Source organism: Nannobrachium achirus (genome assembly GCF_963921795.1).
Source record: "Nannobrachium achirus genome assembly, chromosome: 2".
Classification (NCBI taxonomy): domain Eukaryota; kingdom Metazoa; phylum Chordata; class Actinopteri; order Myctophiformes; family Myctophidae; genus Nannobrachium; species Nannobrachium achirus.
Window position 1 is genome coordinate 20,551,861 of NC_137811.1, and position 27,911 is coordinate 20,579,771.

A 27,911-nucleotide genomic window follows, 5' to 3' on the forward strand; every position below is an offset into this window, starting at 1 on the left:
AAAAGTAGTGAAAACAGCAGATCTACAAGCACACAACGCCTCACAGTGCGAGGCGTTGTGTGCTCGTAGATCGGCTGTTTTCACTAGTTTAAATCATTTTTTAAAATGATAAATGGAAAATGAACGGTTTTGGACATACAGGGTTTTCACCCGACAACGACGAATGGTTAACCCAGAACCTGAAACCTTACAGAAGCTTGTGAAAGTTATGCGATGGTTTTAACCAGGACCACTGCTAAAGAGGGAGGTACATCATCATAGAAATACAAATAAACTCATGGAAAACAAAAGCAAAAATAGCCGACCTACAAGCTAACAATGCATTTGCAACGGGACGCGTTGTGCTAGTTGTACATCGGCCATTCGTGCTATTTAAAAAAAATATATATACGTTCCGAGTTTTGTGGGTTCCCACAAGGGTTAATTAGCACTACTGTACGTCCTGAGCCCAGGGCCCAAATTATGGTTGTGAGAAACTCGTGTGAAACATGAGCCCGCAGCGTCATGGAACAAACATCCAGAAAGGTAAACGGGCACGGGTCCGGTCGGCACCAATACCTACTCGGCACCAGGTATTTCTGGCCACAGAGCGTTCAGAGAGAGAGAGAGAAATAAAAGTATATTCCTTCCTATAGATAGAATGTTGTTTACTTTGTGTGGGTTATTTGCTTCAGTGACGTTTATTGAGCCTATGCTATGTACAGTATGATCACATTGTTATTTGTCATATTATAGTAGCTACTCCATTTGAATCCATCCTAGAAGACTTGAGGCTGCTTCTACACAACATAAGCTTTATTACCGGGTTTCCGACCGTTCCGTGGTCACCAGAATTTGACTCGGGCGAGTAGGTATTGGTGCCGACCGCTCTTGTATTCTCCAGAACCCTTGAAATGCGTTTCACAGCAGGGTAAACTTTAATTCTTGTGGTTGAAACGAGCCATTTTACTGTACTGTATGTGCCCCAACACACACTCCACATAGACTTCCATTAAGGACATTTTACAAACGATAGTACTGTACTTTATCTAGGGGTGCGCGATATGGTGATAAATATCGTTGAGAAAATACAATGTCTCCACGATATGCCTTTTCAGAGATATCATATACTGTAGATCGTGATACACTGAGGGAGCCATATCAAAATCCCTTTTGAATTGTTAATACAGAGATTAATTGCCGAATTCATTAAAACCTGCTTGAACTGGTATTTTGTTACTATTTTTCCTTTTAGTTTTCGTTACATTGTAGGTGGTCGAAAAATAACCATGAAAACCGACATGAAAAAAAAAAACGTGATAAGATTGTGTATCGTGACACTGCTTGAAAATGAATCGTGATATGATATTTTTCCATATCGCCCACCCCTAACTTTATCCAAAAAAACGACTCCTTCCCAGAAGACTCTGCAAGTTGACAGGGAAATGCAGCTGACAAGGAGTCCACGACATGCGACAGTACAAACCTCCCTCTGACCACCTTTACATTTAGTTTAGAACACCTTAGTAAACATGACCCAAGCCTCTTCACTAAGAGAAGTATATAGAACGCCAAAAATTATGTTTGGACAAAACAGTGAAAATAAACGCAACACTAATCCTTGGCCACTTGAAATCTCAGAAAATTCACACTTTTGGACAAAGAGAAACCACACGTTTTGTCAGACAAGTGCAGTGATCTTAACACACAAAACATTTGCATTTTCTTTTTTTTTCCAAGACTTTAAGAGTGATCTTTTCTTTCCTTCATCCTCTGATCAACGTTCCACGAACTGAAAACAGAATCATGTGTAACTCAGAAATCAAAAGACTTCTGCGTGCAACCTTGGGGTGGGGGGTGAAGATGGCCGGGGCGCTGCAAATTCCACGCCCTCCGGGCTGCAGAGCGGGCACAGCACCATCTTCTGGCCCCCATGAGGCCGAGAACACCCCCACCCCGCATGCAGAGGACATTCCCGGTGACTGCGGGTGAGGCCACCACGCTCCGACCTGGACAAAAAAATAGGTCTCCCAGCTGCGAGGGGGGGAGGGGCTTTCAAATCTTGGTGTTTTTTTTCCTCACCGACACAAACCTGAGGAAGGGGACGTAGGAGTGATGCGGTGGAGGCTGCTCTCCTCTCCGACGGAGGTGTTACCCCACCCATGGGAGGTGGAGGAGGCGCTGCTGTCGGTTGTGTTCCAAGGGGATAGGTGGGGGCGGTGGGGGGGGGGCTGAAAGGGTCGTCTCCTGTAAGCCCCACCTTACCCCCACTCCCCACACATGGTGTCCTCTACCCCAAAGTCATTTTTTTAGGATGTTGTGGGGGTGGGAGGATGGTGCATAGTGCAGAGATGTTGTGTGACGTGACATTCACTCAATCGCTGTTGCTTTCGTTTCGATGGAGAGGGAGGATTTAACATTGGGGGGGAAAAAAATAATATCTATGGTGCTTTTTTCCCACCCCCTCTATGCGCACGCATGCACACGACACACACTTAACGTGGGTGGGGTGGTGAGTGGGGCGGTGGGGAGCCGGGGAGAGTGCTTTTAGCTTCCTACCTCCATTCTAACAGAACGTCAGAGGGGGGGGGGGGGGTTTATTAGCTGGGCCGACACTGCACCTGGCCCTCGGAGCTGTCCTCGTCGTCGGAGCCCTCGGGCCCCACGCCCCGCAGGCCCGTGATGCGGTAGCCCATGTTGAGCAGCATCACCTCCAGGGGGTCGGCGTTCATGCGGCGCTGGTTGGCCTGGGCGGCGCCCTCCATGTCCTCCACCACGCGGCCGTTCTCGCTCTCCGCCTGCACACAGGGGGACCAGACGGCCGGGACGGGACGATTTAGCCATATTATCGTTTATCATGAGAAAAAAAACACTCTTTTTTTTAACCCATTTAGAACGGGTACACATTATTGTGTATGATTATTTTATGCTTTAACAATTGAAAAATAGCAGATATGCAAGCTCACAGCGCTGCGAGCTTGTAGATCTGCTATTTTTGAAAAATCGTGAAAATTAGAATTTTGATCCGATTCTATAAGTGTCTTTTGAATCCTTCTAAGGTTTTTTGAAATACCTGTGTTTCTATGTCAGCAATCTGGCCAGCCATCGTCAAAGAAAAGGTCCTTTTCACTTAACTGGAGCTCAGTTAGTCTGTTCTTGAGAGACTACTATGTCAGTGGATCTCAAACCTTTTCATGTGAAGGACCCCCAAAATGATTTATTTGGCCACGGACCCCCGTCTCAAAATATTTAGTTCCAGGGACCACCCAGAAGCAACATTTGAGTTACAAACGTTCGCTTTGAAAATAAATATATTCAAAGATTTGCACACATTTTCACGACTTTTTCAAAAATAGCAGATCTACAAGCTCGCAGCGCCGCGCTGTGAGCTTGTATATCTGCTATTTTCCACTTGTTAAAGCATTCAATAATTCTAGGCCTATTTATCGTGATATCGTCCTCCGTCATACACTGGGATCAATTCACCTTTTATTTGCCGAGCTGCATATCCAGTATCATTTAAATCCTCTATTCGTAAAACATACTTATAATATACGATTATACGTACTTGACTTGATATACGTCTTTTTTCCCCACTCTCTACCAAATCTCTTTGACAAAAAATAGCCGATCTACAAGCTCACAACGTGTCCCATTGCGACACGTTGTGAGCTTGTAGATCTGCTATTTTTTGGCAAATGTTTCGCCCCAGGATAATGGATGTTGGGGATATCTTGATTAGCACAATATCGTTTTCTTTGGTCAAAATAATCATGATATGACATTTTTATATCGTCCCATCCCTACCAGACAGCAGGGAAATGGACACGTGGTCGTATAACCTAAAAGCCAGGGGTCCCCAAACCTTTTCAGCTCGAGACCCAAAAGATACATTTGGTATCTACCCAAGAACCAAAATTAGAGAAAATATATTATGAACAAATAAGCACCATTTCAAAAAATTTAGAGTGTCAGGCCTGAGACTGGGAGTTTGGGGTTCGATCCCCTGGCTGGGTCATACCAAAGACTCAGTGCCTCCCTGCTCGGCACTCAGCATCAAGGGTTGGATAGCGGGGTTAGTCCCTAGAATGTACTTGTACATCAAGCTGCCTCACGCAACAGGAAAAGGAGATAGGCTCCTGCCCTATGGGCCTCATGGCTCGGCAAGACTAAAGCACTTTTCAGACGGGAGGCGGTTGACGCGCCCTAGTAATTCATTTTCAATGAGAGGTGGGCGATTATTTGGGAAGCGCGGAGAAGTTGAGTGGTGGAGAGGCGAGCGGACACGGTCCCGTGAAATGCTCGCGTGCGGCAAGAGGTGGATTGAGGTCATCTTTGTAAATATCGCCCAGCGTTTACTCGCGGAGTCTCCACCGCGGCGCGATCCCCACTGCTCCGAGCGAGAACGCCTGCGTCAACCGCTAACCGCCTGAAAGGCGCTTTACTTACGAGCCCGCTTACCTCTGGTCTGGGGCTCCATAACCGCACTACAGGGTCGATGCCGCTGGTGGCCAGGAAGCAGTAGCTGGGATGGGGCTGCAGACAGTTGACTATGGACTCATCGCCCTGGAGGATCCTCACCAGGTTGGTGGTCTCCTTCTCCCAGATGAAGAAAGAGCCGTCGTCCGAGCCGCTGACTATGTACTGGCCTTTACTGTGGAGAGAAGTCTAATTACACCACAGGACCCACAGGACACAGCTCTGCATGGATCTAATGTACTGTGCTACTTGTCTCATGTGGGAGAGTGTTTTTTGCAGGTCTTTCGGTCCGAGTGTATCAAAAAAGCACCTCGGTTAAGGTGGTCCGACCAGGTTAGCATTCACCAGGTTAGCATTCACCAGCGTCAGCAGGTTAGCATTCACCAGTGTCGACAGGTTAGCATTCACCAGCATTAGTTTTACTGAGGTTAGGGTTAAGGTTAGGTTTAGGTGTATCCCTGTCTCCCCGACTTTCGGCACCTCCGCGCAGCCAATCACAAGCTTCCGCTGCCTTAACCCAGTCGCCTTTTTGATACACATAGTAAAGGTGACGTTACAAGAAAGCGCTTTAGATTAGGTTCTGAATACGAGTCAGTTTGGCCTACAGCAGGTGTGTCCAAACTCACTTTAGGAAGGAAGCCACCATGCCCTACAATCTACAATCTGCCTCGATGCCACGATTGGCACCCGGGCCAGACTCGCCTAGAGCCTCCAACGGGATATTAATAATGTTATGGTGCCGATTCTTTTCACTATTGGTTGTGTGTGTTCAATTCTTTTCAGTGGACTTTACAACTATGTGCATGATAAACACTGGAGCTAAAATGCAGGGTTACTGAAAAGGGTTAGCAAGCATTTTGTTAGTTAGGAGTTAGGACAGGGGTCTTCAACAGGGGGTCCGGGACCCCAAGGGGTCCTCAGAGTGACTACAGGGGGGCCGCCAAATCCTTGTTTGATAGGATAATTATTTTAAATGAACAACTTGAACCCTCGCATCGCATATACTCAGAGGAGAACTTTAGCCAAAAATAGCAGATCTACAAGCTCTCAACGCCTCGCGCTGCGAGGCGTTGAGAGCTTGTAGATCAGCTATTTCTGGCAAATACGTTTGGTGTAGAGGTAAAAAAAAAAGAGCAGACCGAGTACAGAGTGAAAGGTCAAGTTTACTAAGTATTGACAAGTGTCAAACAAGTCTATGAATCTATCTATGAAATCGATGAGAATCTCCATCACACATTTATACAATGTGTAGAGGGGGTCCCTGCTTCATCCCCCTCTCAGCTAAGGGGTCCTTGGCCTGAAAACGTTGAAGACCCCTGAGTTAGGGGCCACAGTGTTCCTGACCACTGACCTTCCAAAGAAGTTGGCCTCTTTGATGTCTGTGGTGGTGTTACAGTGACCGCAGTAACGGTGCTTGTAGTCGAAGCTACGCTCCCTCAACACGATCTCGTCCTCGGGGGTCGACTCCTTCCTGCTGAAGGAGTGGAAATGCACCGAACCGCCCGACTTCTTCTCATCTGCTGGGGACACGGAGGCACAAAGCAGCATTCAGTGCAAAAGGTTAGTTTGCGTACAGTATATGTCAAATGGTACAGCTTTTATCCAAAGCACTTTACAATGTGCATTACATTCACCCAATCACACATACAGTACATTCTGTACATTCACACACACTTGGTGGAGGAAACCATTAGGGGTGGGCGATATGGAAAAATACAATATCACAATATTTTCCCAAGCTGTATCACGATACACGATTTTATCTCGATTCCTTTTCACATTGTTTTTTATGGTTATTTTTCAAGTTACTTGACAAAATCAAACCTCGGTTCGAAGTGGAGCGGTGAATTTGAGCAGCTGTACCCTATGTGAGTGAGTGAGTGAGTGTAAACTGTGCCTGTGAGTGAGTGGTGAGTGTGCCTGGCCTGCACAAAACAGCGCCCCTCCTTTAACTAGTGTGTTGTGTGTGGCCACTCAAGGTATTGCCCAGGCTACGGACAGGGCCAGCCAGCCAGCCAGCCAGCCAGCCACATACCCACGGATATACCTGTTCATTGGGAGCGCTTTCACCGCTCCAAAAACTAGACTCTCTGGGTTCCTTTTGGGAGGTTTTGAACTTTACAATTATGTAACTCTGACAGTATACAAATTGTATACTGTCAGAGTTAAGTGGAGACCTTGACATTTTTAAAGTTTGAGAACTACTGATTTAGACCAAAATGCAGGTTTAAATTGAATTCTGCAATGAACTCTGTATTAACGATTAAATAGGATTTTTTACAAGGCTCTCTCAATTGAATCACGATATATACGATACCTCTGAAAAGGCATATCGTGGAGACGTTGTATCGTCTCAATGATAATCATCACCATATCGCCCAGCCCTAGAAACCATCCAAGGCAACCAACCAACCTGGTCATCAGGAGCATTAAGGGGTTCAGTGTCTTGCTCAAGGACACCAACGACACTAACCCAGGGGAAGCTGGGGTTCAAAACAGGAACCCTACGATTCCCAAGCAGCTGCTGCACAACCTGAGCCACTACCATACAATTTACAATTTAGGCATTTAGCAGACGCTTTTAATCCAAAGCGACTTACAATAAGCAGGTAATACATCAATATAATAAGCAAGATAATATGTCAGTACATCAACAACAATATAACAAATGCATAGGAATATCAATCTAGAAAGAACAATAACATACAGTAGGTAGACCACGCACCTAATCAGTAAAAAAACTTTTCTAAAACCTAAAAATGCTATCTAGCTTCATGTATGGTCATTGAGGGAAGGGGGGGTGTTACAGTAGTGCTATGGGTTTAGGCGGAGTCTGAAGAGGTGAGTCTTCAGTCCACGGTGGAAGCTAGGGAGTGAGTCTGTAGTTCTAAGTGCGACAGGGAGTTTATTCCACAGTTTGGGGGCCAGGAAATGCACCTATCGTCCCTATTCGGGGGGTGAACATTCGGCTACTTGAAGATCGCCTTTTCCGGGTAAAGAGATTTGGTGTAGAATCTGTAGATGGATATTCTAGCGCTCCTAGTATAGAGCCTTGGGGGATCCCGGTCAAACTAAGCATAATGGGTTTTAAGGTCTACTGCTATTTGATCAAATTCACATGAAGTTTCTCATTCACATTCCTGTGACTATAGTCAATGTAAATAAAAAGAATAGATCCGAGATTTACTTGACTTGTGTAACTTTTCTTTAAACGTGCATTATATCATCAAGATCAATGTGAGCGACATGTTCATGAGCTCCAGTTTACTGAGCCACAGCTGCAGTATTGACATTGATAGGAGACATGTATAAACATGTCATTGGAGCAGACTATGCTGATCTACACACACAGTATGTACAGTATACTGTATTATGTGAGTGTGTACATACTGTAGATATCAGTTTCAACTGTGGCAGTGATTAGAGTGACCATATTTCTTTAGGATACGTGTGTCATGTAATTGCCAGAGTGACTGAAGTGATCCATTGTTGAGCGGTGCTCCTGGAAGGAGCTAAGCTCAAACCACTGTTTGTTGTACTTCCAGGGTCAAATTGGCCAAGCTTCGCGGCACGCTTAATGAAATTAACTCATTTTAATTTTTACCCTTTATTTATCCAGGGGAGGTTAGCTGAGCACAAATGCTCGTATTCAGCAGTGCCCTGCTTGACAATCACACAGACACACACAGTCACATTCAAAGCGGGGAACAGCCCAGTACAACCACAGTCTTATACTGTTGGACTCTGAGCAGCTCCAACGGCACAGATGGGGTTCAAGTTCAGTGCCTTGCTTAAGGGTAGCACTCTCCTCTGACTTTTGGGCCACCGCTGCACCCAAATTGCTTAGTTTACATCAGGGGTCTTCAACGTTTTCAGGCCAAGGACCCCTTAGTTGAGAAAGAGATGAAGCAGGGACCCCCACAACCTTTTCATAGATTCCATATACCGTAGTTTCCGGACTATAAGGCGCACTTAAAAGCCTTTAATTTTCTCAAAAAACTACAGTGCGCCTTATAGTCCAGTGCGCCTTATATATGGATCATTCATTGACATTGACATTCCCTTTAGCACAGCTCCATCTGTTGGATGCATAACGCAACGGTAGCATCTATTATGTGCGCCTTATAGTCAGGTGCGCCTTATATATGAAAACAGTTTGAAAATAGACCATTCATTGACAGTGCGCCTTATAGTCAGGTGCGCCTTATAGTCCAGAAAATACTGTAGTTTCATCGTTTGACAGCACAATCATCAGTGTATGTTGAATTCATGTCAATTTGTGTTTTCATATATTTAACCACTTGAACCGTCAATATTTAATAAACTTGACATTTCACTCTGTACTTATAGTCTGCCCTTTTTCCCCCTCTACACCAAACCTCTTTACTAAAAATAGCTGATCTAAAAGCTCACAACGCCTCGCAGCGCGAGGCGTTGTGAGCTTGTAGATCTGCTATTTTTGGCTAAAGTACTCCGAATATGCATGCTAAGGTTCAAGTGGTTAACTCATTTAGTGCCACCCCTTTCACCACTAGAGGGCGCCCAGTGGCCATAGAAAATCCCATAGAGATATGCTGGTATATGCAGAAGCCCTGCAGCCATGACTTGCCTGAACACTTTCCTTTGTGCATGTACAGGAAGAGGATGAAGTTAGCTTGAAGTTAGCTATTGGCTACCAAGCATTTTAGAAGCCTTATTTTCGTCAACTTAGCCATGATTAAACCTTGCACACCTCATGCATGGGAAAAAAACAGAGAAGAATGAGCTCTAAAAAATCCAATGCAATCCTGGATTGCATTGGAGTGGATTTGTGCAGTTTGTTCACAGCTTTCAAACAAAAAAATCCGATTGGAAATCCGTTCAGGCATTCTTGAGATAATCGCCATTATGTTTTACATGTTATGTAAACAAACATGGCTGCCCTGTATGTTAGATGGGGTTGTATGGGGGTGGAACATGCAAAATCGCGATTGAAATCATGTTCACCAGATTTGATGGGGTCCAAAAAAAAAAAAAAAAAATTCAAAAAAAATTTTTTCATTTTTTTTTTTTTTTTTTTAAAGCCGAACTTGTTCGGGATCGGCACTCTGCGATACGATAATAAAGCCGAACTAGTTCGCGATTGGCACTCAATGAGTATAAAAAAACGAGAAAAACGTTTCTATCACACAAAGATTTGGAGGACCCCCTGTAGTAACTCTGAGGACCCCTAAGGGGTCCCGGACCCCCTGTTGAAGACCCCTTGTTTAGATGATGTGAAAATGACATAAAAGGCTATAGTGTGGCACAGGTCACGTATATAGGCCGTTATGTTATATTGTTAGTTTGATAAGTGTAGTGCACCGTCCCACCTGAATCTGTCTTGGAGAAGAGGGCGGCCTTGATGTCTTTATCCAGGGCGTCGCAGGCGCTGCTGTGGGCCTGCTCCGGGAACTTGCCCTTGAAGTCGTCCAGACACTCCAGGGCCTCGGCCACGTACTTCAGCTCAAACAGGCAGCGGGCCAGCCTGAAGTGGGCCTTCAGGTGAGCGGGGTTGAGAGTCAAGGCCTTCAGGCAGTCCCTGAGGGCGTCGTAATGGTCGCCGTCCCTGTGAAGCGCGCACACACATCGTACATGCATCATGTACACAAGCACACTTACACTTGAACGCCTTGGAATGCCCGGTATCAAAAGGTGATGTTAAACCTCTATTTTGACAGTAACCAGTAAGACTCCCTAATCGGGAGATAAGCGACCGTCACGACGCATACACAAACTTTAGAAGGCAATCGTAGCCAATCAGGAGGGAATATGGGAAATGGGACAGATCCATGTTGATGACATGACTTTAGAGATACTGTGTACTGCTTTGCGTGAAAATTTGTTTTGCAAAAATCGGCCTGATGGTGGCGCTAGAAGAGGGCCATGTGAGAAATCAGGGGCGGAGGTTGTGGTTTGCCAGTCAAGGAGTGTGTATGCAATTTTTGGCATCGATAGGGCCAACGGTGCCGGAAATAAGAGTAGGGCCAAAAGTGTGACGTGACGGACAGCCGGTGGAGCTTTTCATAGTAACTTGCAACCTGACGATTAATAAATGCGGTTTGCAAGTTTCATCCAATCAGGAAAGGAAACCCATTTATCAGCTCTAATGTATTTGCAATTTCTAGCCTATGCTACTGAACAAACACTGCATAGCTCAATAAAGTGTTATGAATTTAAAAACCTTTGTTGCGTACAGTGTAGATATTAATGAGACTAGGCCTACCACTTGCGCTTCATGTAGGCAGCAGCTCGGTTCCCGTACAGCATGGCGTTACGGCTGGCCTGGTGAATACCCAGACTATAGAGCTGGATGGCCTGCGTCCACTGCTGCCTCGCAAACGCATCGTTAGCCTGCTGCTTGATCTTCTCCAAGTGAGGAGGGAGCTCACTAGAACTACAGGAGGAAGAGAAGAGAAGAGAAGAGAAGAGAAGAGAAGAGAAGAGAAGAGAAGAGAAGAGAAGAGAAGAGAAGAGAAGAGAAGAGAAGAGAAGAGAAGAGAAGAGAAGAGAAGAGGTTATGTTCAGTCATCAGTCATTATGTGGTTGTAGGTATGGGACGATAAGCGATATTATCGTTTATCGTGATAAAAAACACTCATGATAATCGTATCGTGGATATTTAATTTATCGTGATATCGTGCTTTGTCATGCACTGGGATCAATTCACTTTTTATTTGCCGGGCTGCATATCCGGTACCACTTAAACCCCTATTGGTAAAACATATTATAATATACGTACTTGATACAGTCCTTTTTTCACTCTCTATCAAATGTCTTTGCACAGAAAATTGCTGATCTACAAGCTCGCAACGCGACGTGTTGTGAGCTTGTAGATCTGCTATTTTTTGGCAAATGTTCCACCCCAGGATAATGGATTTTGATTATCGCGATAATATTGTAAATCGTGATTTCTTTTCTCACAATAATCGTGATATGAAATGTTCATATCGTCCCATCTCTATGTGGTTGTAAAGCAGTAATTAAGGAGAAGAGCTGGTACCCAGAGCAGAGCTTGCTTTCAGCTAGTCTCAGATGGCTGGCTGGTAGGTGGATTCCATTTGACACTCCGTTGGTTGTCTTTCCATTCTGCACATCTGATGGGAAAGCAAAGTTCCACAAGTCATATGTTAAAAAGAAATGACAAAGAGGTTGTCAATCACCATTTCCTCCAAGAGCACAATGAAAGAAACAAACACATTTTTATAATAGGTTTCGCTCTCTCCCCACTGTTATCTCCCCTCCTATAGTAAGTATACCCTGTTGTAGAGTTCTGTACTAAATCTAATCTAAGCTTCTCTTGAAGCGGTCCTTGGAACAAAATGGGGATTTGCAACCTAATGCAATCCTTGACATGAAAATGTTTGAGAACCACTGTTGATTTTGATTTAGTCAACCACAATATTCTTTCATTTTTTTTCTTTTTGCGTGTGAGAAATCATCTGTACAGAATCAGGTGTTACGAATGTTTACTTCAAAGGGATGGATCATGGGACACAGTACCTGACGATTGGCATTTCTTTGGAAGCAAGAAGGTGTACGGCTTCTGTTTGAAAGTCAAGTCGAAAAGGTACACCTAGAGACAGACAGTGGTGGAAGAAGTATACAGATTAAGTAGCAGTACCACAATGTAAAAAGTACTAGGTTCTAAAAGTCGCTGTGATGAATTTTGTGTCTACCTTGATGGACTACAAATAGTCGGGTTGTCCAAAACTGTTACTTTTCAAAAAGTAGCAGATCTACAAGCTCAAAACACGTAGCTTCGCGCCGCGTTAAAGCCCTTTGCACACAGGCGCGTTTAACCGCACGGATAAAACGGACAATTTCACTTTTTAAAAAGAAAACAATGATTCTCTACGACCTCATGCACACCGGATCCGAATTGGCCGTGCGACGAGTGGCTGCGGCCGTGCGTCTTTTTCTCGATCGAACCCAGTTCGATTCGTGCGTCTTGTCGCATGCGGTAAAAAACTCATCACTCCTTTTATGACTCCTTTTTGGATCCGCAGCTCCGATTCCGCACAGCCTTGCACACCAAATCCAATGCGTTTTATTCATGCCGCAAACGAAAAAAACGCAACTGTCTTGTGTGCAAAGGGCTTTAGAGTGTGTAGATCTGCTACTTTAGTGCTTTTGCGTTTCATTCTTGAAAAAACACACCAAAAACAAAAGTTTAAATATGGAGATAAGAGGTTTCGGCCCGACAGCAACGACATGGACTTGACACTACTGTATGAACTTAAACGTGATATGATAGTACTGTATAATATGGATATCACTTTTTACATTTTTATGAAATGACACATAATTTAGTTGACAATGACAATAAAAGGGATTGTGATTGTACCTGTTCTCCACCCATGTTAACAAGCAGCTCCGTGCCATCGGGGCTGAAGGTCACGTAGGTCGCCACCAGGACCCTGAGGCGGTTGTTGTAGTCTGGGAGTTTCACAGGGAGGTGGCCTAGGGGACAGGGGGGACAGAACCATAGCGGATAGGACTATGACATCACAATGACCGGGGGAACAGTTAATCAAACTAATCAACGTAATAAATGATAAAACAATAGATTGTAATGAAATCATTGCACGTTGATTCATAGATATACATCTTTAAAATGACAAAAAAAGCGCTTCTCAACTATTTAATTCATTGAAAATAAACGCTAGAATAATCGAAAAGAAGATGGTTGTAATAATGCCTCATTTACAGTATACCCCATAGCAGATCTAAAAGCTCACAATACGTCATGTTGCGAGCATGTAGCTCAGCTTATTTTTGGCATACGATGAGTCACTTCCCAATGCATATCCACACATTTCACCACACTGGTTCTCAAACTTTGAGATTTGAAGGTCTCCCCTTAACTTTGACAGCATACAAATGGAATCAAAGGAACCCTTTAGGGTTCCATTTGTACGCTGTCAAAAGTTACACACTTGTTAGGGTCCATTTAGACCCCCAGAGAGTCCCGGAAATTCACTTTGAGATCCACTGCAGTGAGACACATTATTACAAGGCGACACAGGAATGTTAATACATACCTGCAACATAGTACTGTCCAGCTCCGTCTGGGATGGGCTTCTGCCTATCACAGAACGTGTGCACCGCCGCTGAAGTGCCCGGACTCATGGACTTCCTGCATGAGAAGGAAGGAAAAACATGTCCCGTTCAACCGTGCCTGTATAGCGGTCACACAATGACAGAATACTTTAGGACAGGGGTTTTCAACGTGTGGTGCCGGGGCACCCTGGGGTGCCGTGACGGCAGCCCAGAGGTGCCGCGAGATAATTTGATAATATTTGGAATTTATTTGGACACTTAAAAAAGATATTTAGTATCATTTTAAACTTGAAGTACAAAGTTATTTTTTAGTCACTTCTAACCAAAATGGCTATTATCTCAACCTTTTCCTCACAACATAAGAACTAAAATTTGCCATAAATATAAGGTGCTGGGAGTGAAAACTATGAATATAATGCAGGGGTGCCTCGGATGAAAAAGATATTCATAGGTGTTTGGCAACGCCTGCTTTAGGAAACTCCATGGCAATGTTCTGAACAAGACTTTGTCAGGTTAAAAGCATCATAATGAGTCCCTTTGTGTCCCTTTTTGTGGGGCGCGGGATGGCCAAATGGTCAAGGCATGTATAGATACTAATGTCGCCTGACAGCGAGTACCGAGTTCGAGTCCAAACCCTTGCGGACCTTTGCTGTTTGTCACTAGTCACTACCTGACACTTTCCCTGTTTCCTGTCAGTCTCCACTGTACTATCAAAAAATATCTTTAGAAAACTAAAGGGTCCATATTCTGAGGCAAACAGTTGGCATTAGGCTTCGATGCGTCATGAGCTTGTGGTTCTGCAATTTTCAGTGAAGACATTTAGTGTAGAGCAAACAAAAGCTGAAAAACCTGAACAACAAAGGGACACTTTCATCAAACAGTCCTGCAAGACTTGTGGCCCTAGAGAGTGAGGTGTGCCAGTCCTTGGTCCTTTTCAAGACAGAATAAAGTGCAAAAAGTGTTCAGTTCACTTTTTCTGGCTTTGCCTCATACAGTTACAGTAGGTGTGTTAGAATGTGTCCACTGGAAATACACAGTAAACAGTCTCAGTAGGTGTGTTAGAATGTGTCCAATGGCATTACACAGTAAACACTGTCTCAGTAGGTGTGTTAGAATGTGTCCAATGGCGTTGCACAGTAAACACCGTCTCAAAAAGAACACTGGTACATTAGTGAGCTTAATAGCTTTTTCCAGTTGCTGCCATAGACTGTAAAAAAGATATGGACGGTGCGAAGCCATTGGTTTCTATGCGGCAAAAATGGCGCTGTTTTGTCCCTTGAATGGGTGTCGCCATCATTGTTTGAATGGTACCCCAGGAATCATAAGGAATGCTATTGGCTGCCAACGGTCACATGCAACCGCAGGGATACATGGGATAATGTGGTCGGAGCCTCTCAAAATACAGCACACGAAGAAGAACACAGCCGGCTGGTATCAGTTTTGTTGGCCACACCCCCCGCAACTTTTATTATCAATTTTAACATAAATGGGACCATATTTGCACAAAACGCATATCATGGTAATTGAAAGGCAGTTTTTCCACTAGCGACAGGAACCATGAAGTATTTATGACGATGTTTATTAAGGTTAGAAAATCAAAGAGGAAATTGAATGGGGTCACGTGGAGAACAAATCTTTTTGGTACCTTGCAGGGGGAAAACAGCGCAACTAGCGGCCAATCATGGGATCTTTCTCTTCCGGGAAAGCTTCATGAATAATCCAGCCAACAACACCCCTGGTTGCTGCTAAGGGCATCCACAATAATTACACCATTCATTAATAGGAATTAATAACCACGTTAAAAAATGATCTTGAGTGTTTTATCTTGATGAAGCAACGTTCACACTAGCGGCAACAAAGCAACAGGCTACCATTTTCAGTGGAAGCCAGTGAAGTGATAGCCTCGCAAGCCATCCCGAGCTACGCCATCACCAATGTGCTTCCTTTCTCGGTCTGGTGTCCCTCCCATCGAGCCTCTTTATTAGAACTTTGGTTTCTAATTTCCAATCAAAAGGCTGCATTTCGAGCGAACCCGCCTCACACCGCTCCTGATTGGTCGAGCGGCTGCTACAGCTCTCGCATTTTGTAAACAAACATGGCGGACCCCATGTCCGACGCGAGTTCACAAATCGCAAATAAAAGCTGCATTAAGCAAAGTTTTATCTGAAATCAACGGCATCTCATAACTTAAAAATGAACAACAGTTTGCACCTTTGGAATTTCTGTCTGGAAAAGACGTATTTGATGTTCTCCCGACGATGTTTTGATGCGCTGATGACTACTGACTGGACCTGTCAGTCAAAGTGAGTAACTACGTCATTGCGTAATGCGTTGTCTATGGAGAACTCCCAGACTCTCCCTTGGGAGAGTCTGGCTGTTGCGAGGCTAGTGAAGTGATGCCCGACGCCTGAGCTACAGAAGCTACAGAGAAAAGATGAGCTGGCTTAAATGACGCAATGAAGCGTCAATCAATCACATGTTTTGGTTTCACCGTCTCTCTCCACACAATTCCCTCTTGTTATAGCAGTCAGGTAGATCCCTGTTCCTTTTTTTATTTATATTTTTAAAGACTTTAAAATAGTGAAAATAGCTAATTCACAGACCTTGTAGATCTGCTATTTTCACTCCTTTTGTGTGACAAAGTAGGGCATTAAACGACAAAAGACAAACATTAAAAGGTTGTAATATGGAGATGAGAGGTTTCTGCCCAACACCAATGTTATCTTCCCACCCCTCCCACGATTTTTGTAACCCATTCTTTTCACCCAGTGTCAATTGCCAAATGTAATCGTGGGCGCTAGACTCCCTCTGCCAACCTGGGAGAGCAACGGACTGACCTCATGCTGCCTTCTATGCATGAGGCGAACACGCCGCTTCTTTTCACCTGACATGGGGGGAGGGGTAGCGCGTGGAAGGAACATGTTATTACAACCAGTTCCTTTCCCCTCCATCAGGCGCCCTGGCTGGCCAGGGGGAGGCAGTATAGAGACCAGGATTACTGCATGATGTTTGTGAGGGTACCTACTACCTACCCTAGGGGACACGAGGAGAACATGCAAACTCCACACAGAAAGGCCCTTCTGCCAACCCCACCTAGGGTATGGGCACTGATGACGCGGAGGAGAGAACACCAGCGTCCCCCACGGGAATCGCAGAACGATTCTTTGATTCCCTGGCAGGAATCGAACCCAGGACCTCTAGTTCTTGTAAAAAAATACCCTGGCCTGTGCTGGAGCGAGCAGCGAGCACTAACCTGTGGTTGTGGATCATGCGTATGTCGTAGAGGCGTACGAAGGGCCCGTTGGCCCCCACTGCCAGGTAGTTGTTGTCCTGGGGGTTGACGGCCAGACACTTGGCCTCCACCAGCTGACCACAATACTCCGTCAGGTCGATCAGCACCTCCGACCGTTTGCTGCTTTCCCTCAGGTCATACTGCCTGTGGGGTACAGCACACAACATTTAGTTCATCTGTGTATTATCGTCCTTGACGGGTAGAATGCTTGTCAAGGAATGGACAAATGTACCCTTGTGTTCCAATGGATCCAATGTAGTTATAATTTTAATCACAAGCTCTTGCTAATACTTCAGTGGTTAAATATTTATAAAACCCATAGACAGGCTTAACAACGTGGCTTCCACCTACTTTGGTCAAAGTTGTTTTCTTCATAAATCCCTGCTCCAGGCTACTTACTACAACACCCAGAATTCACCATGAAGGTCAATGACCATTTTGATCCCGTTATAATAATGAAGGGAGATGCTCCGATTGCGATTTTTGGGGCTGATACCGATCAACGATCAACTGGAATCAGTATCTGCCGATACCGATTTATCACAGCGTCAAATCCATAAGTTCTTCTATTTATTGTGTTACTGTAGCAGCATTTATATATTTAATGATTCTTCTGACAAAACATTGACATAGTATATTAAGTATAAACATTAGGAGATTGCTGAGGTCCTTTATCAAATTCAACTTGTAGGAGTTGAAGCTGAGGTTACATTCAGTCCCACAGATAAATATTGTGAAAATAGCTGATCTAGCTTGTAGATCGGCAAAGCCGGTAGCCCGGTACCGATCAAAGTCGATAAGAGGCATTATCGGCCTATCACGATCACAATCGGCACATCTCTATCTATTATATGACTTTTCCTGTGTTCTGACCTGATGATGCCGTCCTCGGCAGCGCTCCAGAAGGTGTTGGGCCACATGGGCGCGGTGGCGATGCGCTTGACCCTGTTGGTGTGGTCAGAGAACATGTGGATGGTCTCCTTGACCGTCAGGTCGTGCACGTGGACCTTGGTGTCCGCCGCGCCCGTCACCAGGATACGGTCCCCGGAGTGAGGCAGGAACTGCACGGGCACAAAGAAGACAAGAACATTATAGTGGAAGGTTTTTTAAATGTAAAAGAATAAGTAGTCTCACAGTAGCCATATGATTAAATAATAGCGAGTTTAAGCTAGATGGGTTTCAATACGGCAACGCCAGGTGGACTACGGCTGCTATGACGTAATCGCCGTAGCGATCAAAATGGTTAAGCAAAGCCTTGGCGGCAACGGGTTCCCACCCCTTTCACTGAACGCTTTGGTTCCCATGGCGACGCGTACATGCAGCAGACGGAGTAGGCGCTACGTGGGAAGGGACCTTCTGCCGTAGTAGAGGCGGCCGCGGCGACGGCAGGTTTATCAATCAAGCGTGGATCATTTCCGATTACCGTTCTCATCTGCCGTTGCGAGCTTAAACTCGCTAATAATAAGTAGGTTCGGGAGAGGCTTATTGTCAGTATATCAGCCGATAACGCTGAGTCTGACAATGTGCTAGACCCCTGGGAGATGGATTGCTGAGGTGGAGCGCCACACATACCATCAGCTCCCAGTACTTACCGCACGACTTGCCGCGCCCCCAAGCCGTGCTACTCATACGCTGAGTTGGCGACGCCCGGGATCGAACCCATGACCTTAGTTGTGGTCCAAAGACGAGAGCTCTACGGACTGAGCTACCCGGACACAAAATAAGGACCACCCTCAACAAAACAAAAAAAGTGACAGACGTATGAATTGACCAATCATGGACCCCTTTAGAGCAACCATAGACTAACCACAGAATTCCATAACAGAACAACATTTTATTTTTTTTGGTATGTTATCTTAACTCATTTGCTGCTCCAGACATGAAAGGATTAAATGTCCAGTGTGCCGGCCGCCTGCTCCGTCTGTGGCCAGTCTCTTATTTTGAAGGCCGGAAGTAGATCGAGCTAACAGAACGAATTCCTACCTGACGGAGATTCAACCGGAAGTACTTGTGGTCCAAATGTAAACAGGGGTGGAAGATGGATCCCTTTATACTTTCGCTATTTTAGCGAGAATCCAATGCCATCCTTGGCATCAAAAGTGTTTTTTGGAGAAAATGGACGATAAAGATGAGAAAGACCGTTGGCTTCCATGTTATGGGATTACTATTGTGTGCACGTGGATGTGCGATGATGATGAATCAGCGATTCCACCCGTGCCAGCACTTTTCAACGGACGGTACGTAGCCATTGCCAGCTTTACTGTAAATACAGTAAATAGCCTGTGACATCGCGGGATCGGCACTCTAGATACCTTTTAATATTTCACGAGTATTCGCGGGATCGGCTACAAATGAGTTAAGTGTGTGTCTTTGCGGGGCACTGATAATCAAGCGGTAAAGGCGTGTAACCACATAGGTTCTGATGCCTGACAGCGAGTCCTGGGTTCGATTCCTGAGCCCGACAGACCTTTGCTGCATGTCATTCCCCAACTTTCTCTCCCCGTTTCCCGTCTCTCTTCACTGTAGTCTATCAATAAAGGCATAAAAAGCCACCCCCCAAAAAGTGCTTGTCTCAGTAACGTGTACAGTACTTAACTCATTTGTTACTGAGGTTAGGTTTAGGTTTAGGGTCAGGGTTAGTTTTAGTGTCGGCATACCGGCCCGTCGGCATATTGATGCGGACCCAACTCATTGGTGCTTTCATTTCGATTTTTAATCGTCTTTCTGGGGTGCCTGCCATGATTTTCTTACCTTTTAACACATTGACCGCCATTTTAACATACCTCCGTACTCCCACCTGCCATTCGTCTCCATAGACTTCCATGTAATTGGGTGTGCACGGATCATGCACACCCATGCCTAGATAATGCACCACGTGTGTTCACATTGCTCACAGCTTTCAAACAAAAAAATCCGAATGGAAATCCGTTCAGGCATTCATGAGATAACAGCCACTATGTTTAACAAAGATGGCTGCCAAAATGGCTGCCATGCTTGAAAGATGGGGTTGCTATGGGGGTTAAACATGCAATTTCGCGATTGCTATCATGCCTACTCCATTTTTGGGGGTCCAAAAATTTTTTTGAAAAAAAATTTTTTTGAAAAAAAAAAATTTTTTTTTTTTTTGTTTTTTTAATTCTCGGGACTATCGGGCCTGGCGGGGAAAGACATTGGAATAATCTCGGGACTATCGGGCCTGGCAGGGAATGAGTTAACGTGGGCGCGTGCTTGTAAATTGTGCACGATCTTCGTGCACGCCGTGGTCCGTTCACGATTACAAAAGACCCTATCTTAATTCATGCTACCGTTGCTGAGCAAGGAGCTGTGTTGTTTACATAGGAAGTAAACGCAGGCAGGAAGTGGTCACAGAGAAATGTGTTGTTCCGGCCAAAAGAAATGCAGATCCGGTTCCGTTTCCGGTCCAAACCGGAAACACTATCTTTGGGGCAATTAGGCACCTTGGATCGGCGATCCGATTTTGGATTGTTTTTAATCAAATCTAATTAATATAAACTCGGTAAACTCGGGCCTGGCACTCAGAGACATCGGGAAAAACTCGGGAAACTTGGACCTTGGCAGTCAAATTAATCTAGCCAAAAATGAATAGCAAAATATTGAATGGGAGAGTAAGGAATGTCCTGTACAGTATGCAGGTGGAACACATGTAGCTAATAAGAAGGTAATTCTAATGTGAAAGATTTTCTGACACAACCGTTGTAGCTCTCATTTGGCGTGTGCATGTTACCTTGACAGAGAAGATGTTTGCTGCGTGGCCGGTGTGCATAGTAGTAAGCTTCTTGTGTTTTAAGGGGTCCCAGATGATGGCGTGCTGGTCATCCGAGCCAGAGGCCAGCAGACTGAATGCAAGAAAGAAAGAATGGCTTAAATACATTTCAGGACACATTTTGTTGTAGCCCTTACACCAACCACATGAACACTAGGGTCCCTATTCGGGCGGCACAACTTCTGTCAAAATAGTTGCCATGCAATGCGAGCCTGTAAATTAGCTATTTTTGGCTAATAGATTTCAAAATGTTATATCCCTATCCGAGCGGATCACATTTGGATTCTGAACAGTTCAAAACAAAAACATTTCGATCACTTTTATATCCAATCAGCAAACATTATGTCAATGAGAAATACAATTTGATCAAATAATATCTTTAACCACTTGAACCTCAGCATGTCTATTCTTGTGGGAACATTAGTCAAAAATAGTCAATTCGCAAGCTCACTTGTTTTTGGCAAAGAGATTTGGTGTAGACGGAAAAGGGCGGTCCAAGTACAGTTCTAACTCAGGTCAGTTTTACTGACAATAGATAAGAGGGTTTAAGTGACCCACTCAGATAGGGATTACAACTTTTGAACTCTTTGGCCTGGGGGGATGCTGGTCAACAAAGTATATACTGTAGGGTTTAAGTGGTTAACGCATATACCACTTAAAACTATCTGCGTGCTATCTGCTATGTACTGTAAAGGCGAGGACAGTAATAAGGGCTGCAGGGACATAAGAATGGATGAAAACAGTGTTTACCTTTAAATTACATGGTTACCTGATCCTGGATCAGTAACACAATTCTTACAGTCTCTATACGGGTCCATTTGGTTCAATTTGTACACTGCCGAGTTAAATGAACACTTGGATTTTAAAGTCTAAGCCCTGTTGTTCACCCCAAAATGACTTTTTCTCTAATGATGGAGACCTGAATTCATGGATATTTTGTTGTGTTTGTTGCATTCCTAAGACAAAAATGTGAGTATAGTAAATTTACTCCCATTGATTCCGGATGGAGACCCAAATGCATTTGGGTACCCATCTGGAATCAATGGGGGTACATCTATTGTAATCAAATTATTATCTTAGAAATGCGACAAAAAAACTAAAATAAATATTATTGAGTTTCCATGTTGTGAGTAATCAATAGGAAAAAAGTGTTTTTGGGGGTGAACTACTCCTTTAAGCGAAGACAAACAAATTAAAACTGAGTTTCAGTTGTATACTCACTCTCCTTTCTCGTTCCATTCCAGGCAATTCACACACCCAGTATGACCCTGTCAATACAGTCAATACAAACCGTTAGGAGAAAAGCTTTTTATTTTGTTTTTGTTTATGCCTCATTCACACTACAGATATATAGTTGAACGTTTTGCTTGGTAATTCAATGTAATCTCAATGGAAACCAGCTTTAAAGGCTGGATTCCAAGGACAGCCGACATGCCCAGCCTTTAAAGCTGGTTTCCATTGAGATTACATTGAATTACCAAGCAAAACGTTCAACTATATATCTGTAGTGTGAATGAGGCATTACACAGATGGTACACAGATGGAAGTATTCTGTGACTCTCGCTTTCCCCTTTACTTTTCAGTCACACTCAGACAGGGGCGGGAACATAGGGGGCGCGTGAGTGCTTGAGCGTACTGTTATGAGAGCCCATTGATTTTTCGCCGACAATTCCTAGCACTCAGTCGTTCGTCCCAAACTGGCCAAACTGCATTCCTGGCACTCGGCCGATATCACACGTCGGCTTTGTCCCTTTCAATGTTAGCAGGGCGTCACCCAGCGTCATAGCCCGCCTCCACATCCTGGCTGTATGTCTACTCTGTGTGATGTAGGCTATGTAGCTCTACTGTAGCCTACAGTATTCTACCCCCACCTCCAAAATAATAATAAAAAACATCTCAACTGAACTGTTCTTATAGTATTTTATCATGCCAGTAAAGCTCCTTTGAATTAAATATAATTGATGTAGCCTAAAGCCTATTTGATTGATTGAAGGCTTTATTAGAAGTTTGCATAGGAAAATGTACAGTTTCATGACGGTACAGTTCACTGGTACAAGGTCTACTAAAAGGAGATCCTGAAAAGACTAAGCTTATTTCAACAGGAAACCATTAAAGTATCTCATATAACATTGAATGACAGACGAATAGAACACAGTACTATGCAGTAGATATGTAAAGAAAAGAAAATGAGAGAGAAAAAAATATATAATAAAAGAGAAAACAGTAAGTCTAAACAAACAGTAAGTATATACAAAGAAGGGGAAGGGGAAATTAAGTCACCCAGTTAAGGTTACAGGACAGTAAGAAAAATAAAAAGGACTGTTGTGTACAGCCGAGTGTCGAGAACAGTTTGAAAAAAAAAAACACAACACAACAAAGAATAGTAGTGCTTAACGTTTCTATAATGGATTGCAATTTTAAGTGACTTTTCTAAGCATATTGCAAACTCAAAGAACTTACAATGGTCCATTCATCCAAACATTAGGAACTACTTATCAACACAGTGCCAAAAAAAATATATATACACAAATATACAGTAGGTGGTCTATACATAGGCGTCTGCACCAAGACAATAATGATAATGCCTTTCCTTTTTGTAGGCTACCTCTTCTCAACTGTTGTTATGCCTCATTCACATAGGGAGCAGCAAAGCTAAAGTTTTGCTTGCTTGGTCAATGTTATCTCAATGGAAACCAGCTTTAAAGATACAGGAGATACACAGAACAAAGCTTTGGAAGCTTTAAAGCTGGTTTCCATTGAGATAACATAACATTGACCAAGCAAGCTAAACTTTAGCTTTGCTGCTCCCTATGTGAATGAGGCATTATAGTATTTTATCATGCCAGTAAAGCTCATTTGAATTAAATATAATTGATGTAGCCTAAAGCCTAGCTTTTCCTTTTTGTAGGCTTTTTATGTTATACCAATACTTTTGGACTTTTACTCAAGTAAGCATGCCAGCATTTTTAATTCAGGACTTATATTTGTAACAGAGTATTTCTATATTGTAGTGATACTAACTAAAGTGATACTAAATAAAACTTTTGTACATTTACAGTTACTCAAGTATAGGCCTGTCTGCATTTTGAATTCAGGCTGCTCTGTTTCATTGGTTTTCAATTAAATTCAAAGGAGCTTTATTGGCATGATACCAAAGTGTCACAAAACTGCTGAAAATGGGGAACATATTAGCGTTGTGGGTTTTCAGTGCCCTCTAGTGGCCAAACATAGCAATGGTCATTATTATCATTTTGTCTAAGCGGCTGGCCGAGAGGGGGGGGGGGGGGCGGGGGGAGCGGGGGGGTCAAAAACGAGCACCCAGCTTAATATTGAAAGTGCAACGCCCCTGCACTCAGATGCAACACACATATCCATACACAGTTGTGCACGCACACACACAATTGTGTAAAAAAAAGAGACATTCACCTGAAGCTCAGCTTCCAGCCCCAGTCTTTTGATGAAGGGCTCAGTCACATGATAGAACCTTTGGAAGCCCAGCGCTCTCTTGTCCTGGTGACATGAATACAAAGCTTATTGTCAGCTCAACACCTACCATCTATCAATGCTTGCATATTTGCTATTTTCACTATAATAAAAGAAAAAAAATATATATATTAATTATTAATTAATTAATTGTAACTCGAGGCAAATATTTTAAATAATTGTGATTTTTAAAGTCATATCGGCCAGCTCTGGGTTATTATGGCCAATACAAGCTTCTTCCAACTTCAGAAAAAACTTCCAGTTCGGAGAAAAAGTTCTATCCCCTCCCTTTACGAAGAAAGGTTCAGGTGTCGGAAGGAGAGTGTATTGTTGTCCTTTAGCCTTCGTAGTCAAAAAGAGCCTGACAATTGAACCCCACAAGGAGTGCAAGCATAAGCGAACGGACGGTGATTATCTTCCGTTCCATGTTAATGAATGCAGCCACACTCACTGGCTGCGCATCAACACTCCACTCTTTTTATTATTTAGTATTATTTACTTTTTTGCCGCTACCTACGGGCATGGAAAAAGGTTTTTCTGTGTGTACTCTCATTGAAACGCATTGACCGTTCGCGATGCGACGCGTTGTGAGCTTGTAGATCTGCTATTTCCACTATTTCTGACATTTTTCAACATTCACGATTATGACGATTATGACAAAATAATCACGATAATGTCAAATAATCACGATTAGACGATTATGTAATAATTGTGACAGCCCTAGTGGTTGTATTCCATTCTCTAGCCTTCTTTTATCACAATATAGTTCACTGCTGCTCTGTTCGGACATTGTTGTACTTCTGCCGGTAGGTATTTGAGTTTTTTTGGTCGTTGGTCAAGTTTTTAAAACTCACTCACCCTGATCTGCCTGTGCAGGATGTCTCTGGTGATGTTCACAGAAGACATGGCCTCTGGAGGGGAGGGTCTGGGTGGGTGGGGGGGCTGAGGGTCAGAGATCAGATGACATTTATTCTGTTCTTCTGTCGTAAAGAGCTGCAATAAAGGTTAAACACAAAAACACACAGCAGAGAGAGGGACCATGTCAAAGTTAATGATTATTATTATGCAACAATACACTTAACCTCGCGTCACCAGTCTTTCCTTTAAGAGGAAAGCCTGGTATCTTATATTTACATTTGGCTTAAGGCCGCAGCCCACTTTGTCACAGGGCACAGGACACAGGGCAGCCCACAGTCAACGGACACAGGACAGTCAACGGACTTTGAGACACGCCCACACTCGAGCATAGGCACAGGGCACAGGGCAGTCCACAGTCAACGGACTTCGTTTACAACGGGCCGCTTGATCCGGTCTGGGCGGAAACCACATACAGAAGAAGCGGCGTCGTTTTTTTTTGGTTCCCCCAGTTTGTTTCCCCAAATCCTATTAAAAGGCTCGAGTAGCCTAGTGTCTGGGATCACTTCACTTTTCGGGTTTGTAACCGGTCTGGAGCGGAAACCACAAAACGTCATGTTGTAGTACTCAAAGGACTACAATTTGCCGGAAAGATCAATTCAGTTTTTTTTTTAATCTTAATTTTTATCCCACGATTTTTGTAACCCATTTTTTCACCCGGTGCCAATTGCCTAAGCTGTAATCCTGGGCTCTGCTCTCCCTCTGCCAACCTGGGGAGGGCCCTGAACTGAGCTCATGCTTCCTTCAGTGCATGAGGAGTGAGCAGGCCGCTTCTTATCACCTGACAGGGGGAGCTTCCCCGGTTGGACGTAGCGCGTGGAAGGAACACGTTATTCCAACCAGTTCCAGTCCCCTCCATCAGGCGCCCCGGCTGGCCAGGGGGAGGCATTATAGAGACCAGGATTACTGCATGTTTTTGTGAGGGTATCTACCCTAGGAGACACGGGGAGAACATGCAAACTCCACACAGAAAGGCCCTTTTGCCAACCCCACCTAGGGTGTGGGCACTGATGACGCGGAGGAGGGAACACGCCCCCAGCACCCACAGCGTCCCCCGGCGGGAATCGAACCCAGGACCGGATTCAGTTTTAACCCAAAACATTCCCCTGCGCTCAAGGACATACTTTTAGGGCCTACCTAATAAACTCCTTGATTCGGAGTAGTTTTGCTTTTGAAAAATTTGTTTGGTATATGTATCTTTGAGTCCAACTTTTAGCGACTGGCAAGACTACACTAGGCTACTCGAGCATTTTAATAGGGATTGGGGAAACAAACGGGGGGAACCAAATCAAAGCGACGCCGCTTCTTCTAGTGGTTTCCGCGCTCTAGGCGGAAACCAAACGACCTGTTGTGAACGAACACCAGGCTTTCCCCAAGAAAGCCTGGTAGGCGAGGTTAGTGTTGTCTTGCCAGTCACCTAGAGCCGGACTAAAAGATGCATATACCAAACGAATTTTCCAAAAGCAAAACTAAGCCGCATCAAGGGGTTTATTAGGTAGGCTCTAAAAGTGTGTCCTTGAGCGCGGGGGGATTATTTTGGGTTAAAACTGAATCCGGTTTGATCTTTCCAGCCAAATTGTAGTCCTTTGAGGACTACAACACGACATAGGTGGTTTCCGCTCCCGACCGGATCAAACCCCGAAAATTGGAAGCAATCCCAGGCTACAATACACAAGTTATACTTGAGCAGTAGTGGACAGAAACAAAGCACATTTACTTGAGTATATCCGCAAGCACAACTTATTTTTTTGATACTTTCACTCCAATACTTTTCTTTAAATGACAAATACTGCACTTTTGACTCCATTACATTTTTAGGAGAATGTACATACAGTAAATGAATTAACCACCAAGGGTTACAAGACCTATTTCAAATATAGTGAAAATAGCAGATCTCCAAGTTCTGCTTGAGATTGTAAGAATGTAGATGGTATTTTCACTAATGTGTTTTTTGAGAATTACTGGAAAATCTTCACAAAAAATAAAATAAAATTGTTTGATACAGCAATGCACTTATAAATTATAAAATAATTGTGTACTCTGTAATTTATACTTTTGAACACTTACTTACTTCTTGAATACTAAAATCAAGTGCTCCTGTACTTTTAATTGTATTTTTTAAACAAATTTGACTTTCACTTGTTATGTAGTTGATTAATATTTGACCCAGTAGCCCTACTAAATACTGGGGGCTGAGTATTGAGTATCCCTCAAGGATTTTGAGTCCGAAGAGTGCACTGTAAAATCCTGTAAATTCATACATTTAAAGTTCACTGTAGACATTCGCAGATTTCTCGATCAATCCTGAATGATTATATGAGGCGATCGAGCAGTTGTCTGATGATCCTATTCCTAACATTTACGTTAGCCTAATAAAGAGTCTTACAGACTTAAAGCCTTTGGCACTAAACAACCCAGATGACAGTCATGTTAGCTCGTATAAACGATGAATACAAACAGGCAAGGAGAGCTGTCTGACTGACTGGAGCCGCTCCGTCAGCTTTACAGGTTTTTGAGAGGCGAACCCAACATGTAAACAAACCCTCCAGCCTCCAGGACTCTTGTTAGCATGCTAAGCTAGCTGGCTGTACACTGTAATGTAATGTAGTGTAATGTCAGGCCTCCACAACACAGCGCAGTCCACTGTTATGTGGTGTTGTGTTATGCTAGCGCATTAGCGTTAGCATGCTAGCTGGACACAGATCAAACCAGCCAGGTACACTTTATACGTTCACTCTCGGTTGTCGGATCGATTCCGAGAGAGACACTGACTCACCAGCGGTCCTTGAGCTTGGCAGGTCGCTGTCAGTACATTTCCATTGAATGCAGGTGACAGAAGTGGCACAAACAGGAGGGTACAGTTTGTTGACACGGTTCTTCTCCTGCTGATTCCTTCTC

General features: G+C 43.9%; 1 protein-coding gene across 2 annotated transcripts; it reads right to left on the reverse strand.

Annotated features, from left to right (window-relative positions):
• Positions 1 to 29: 29 nt before the first annotated feature.
• On the reverse strand, positions 30 to 27,911 carry wdtc1 (WD and tetratricopeptide repeats 1). Of its 2 annotated transcripts, none has more exons than XM_080752117.1 (16): positions 27,790 to 27,911; positions 24,957 to 25,040; positions 24,042 to 24,125; positions 21,837 to 21,883; positions 20,577 to 20,688; positions 17,705 to 17,892; positions 16,793 to 16,975; positions 13,521 to 13,615; positions 12,824 to 12,939; positions 11,980 to 12,052; positions 11,480 to 11,573; positions 10,703 to 10,873; positions 9,810 to 10,045; positions 5,810 to 5,975; positions 4,441 to 4,633; positions 30 to 2,777 (listed from the first exon to the last, which is right to left on the reverse strand). In XM_080752117.1, the coding sequence occupies exons 2-16, from the start codon at positions 25,002 to 25,004 to the stop codon at positions 2,580 to 2,582; spliced, it is 2,004 nt and encodes a 667-aa protein (XP_080608243.1). In that variant the 5' UTR covers positions 25,005 to 25,040; positions 27,790 to 27,911; the 3' UTR covers positions 30 to 2,579. The 2 variants fall into 2 exon arrangements, with proteins under 2 accessions (XP_080608243.1, XP_080608242.1); XM_080752116.1 differs by having other exon boundaries at positions 24,957 to 25,091; positions 27,790 to 27,904.

Coding starts and splice junctions, on each gene's coding strand:
- wdtc1 (XM_080752117.1), bottom strand. CDS start 25,004: ATGTCTTCTGTGAACATCACCAGAGACATCCTGCACAGGCAGATCAGG. Junction 21,884..24,041: donor GGCTGGAAGCTGAGCTTCAG/GTGAATGTCTCT, acceptor CTGTATTGACAG/GGTCATACTGGGTGTGTGAA. Junction 5,976..9,809: donor CTTCTCCAAGACAGATTCAG/GTGGGACGGTGC, acceptor TGTCCCCAGCAG/ATGAGAAGAAGTCGGGCGGT.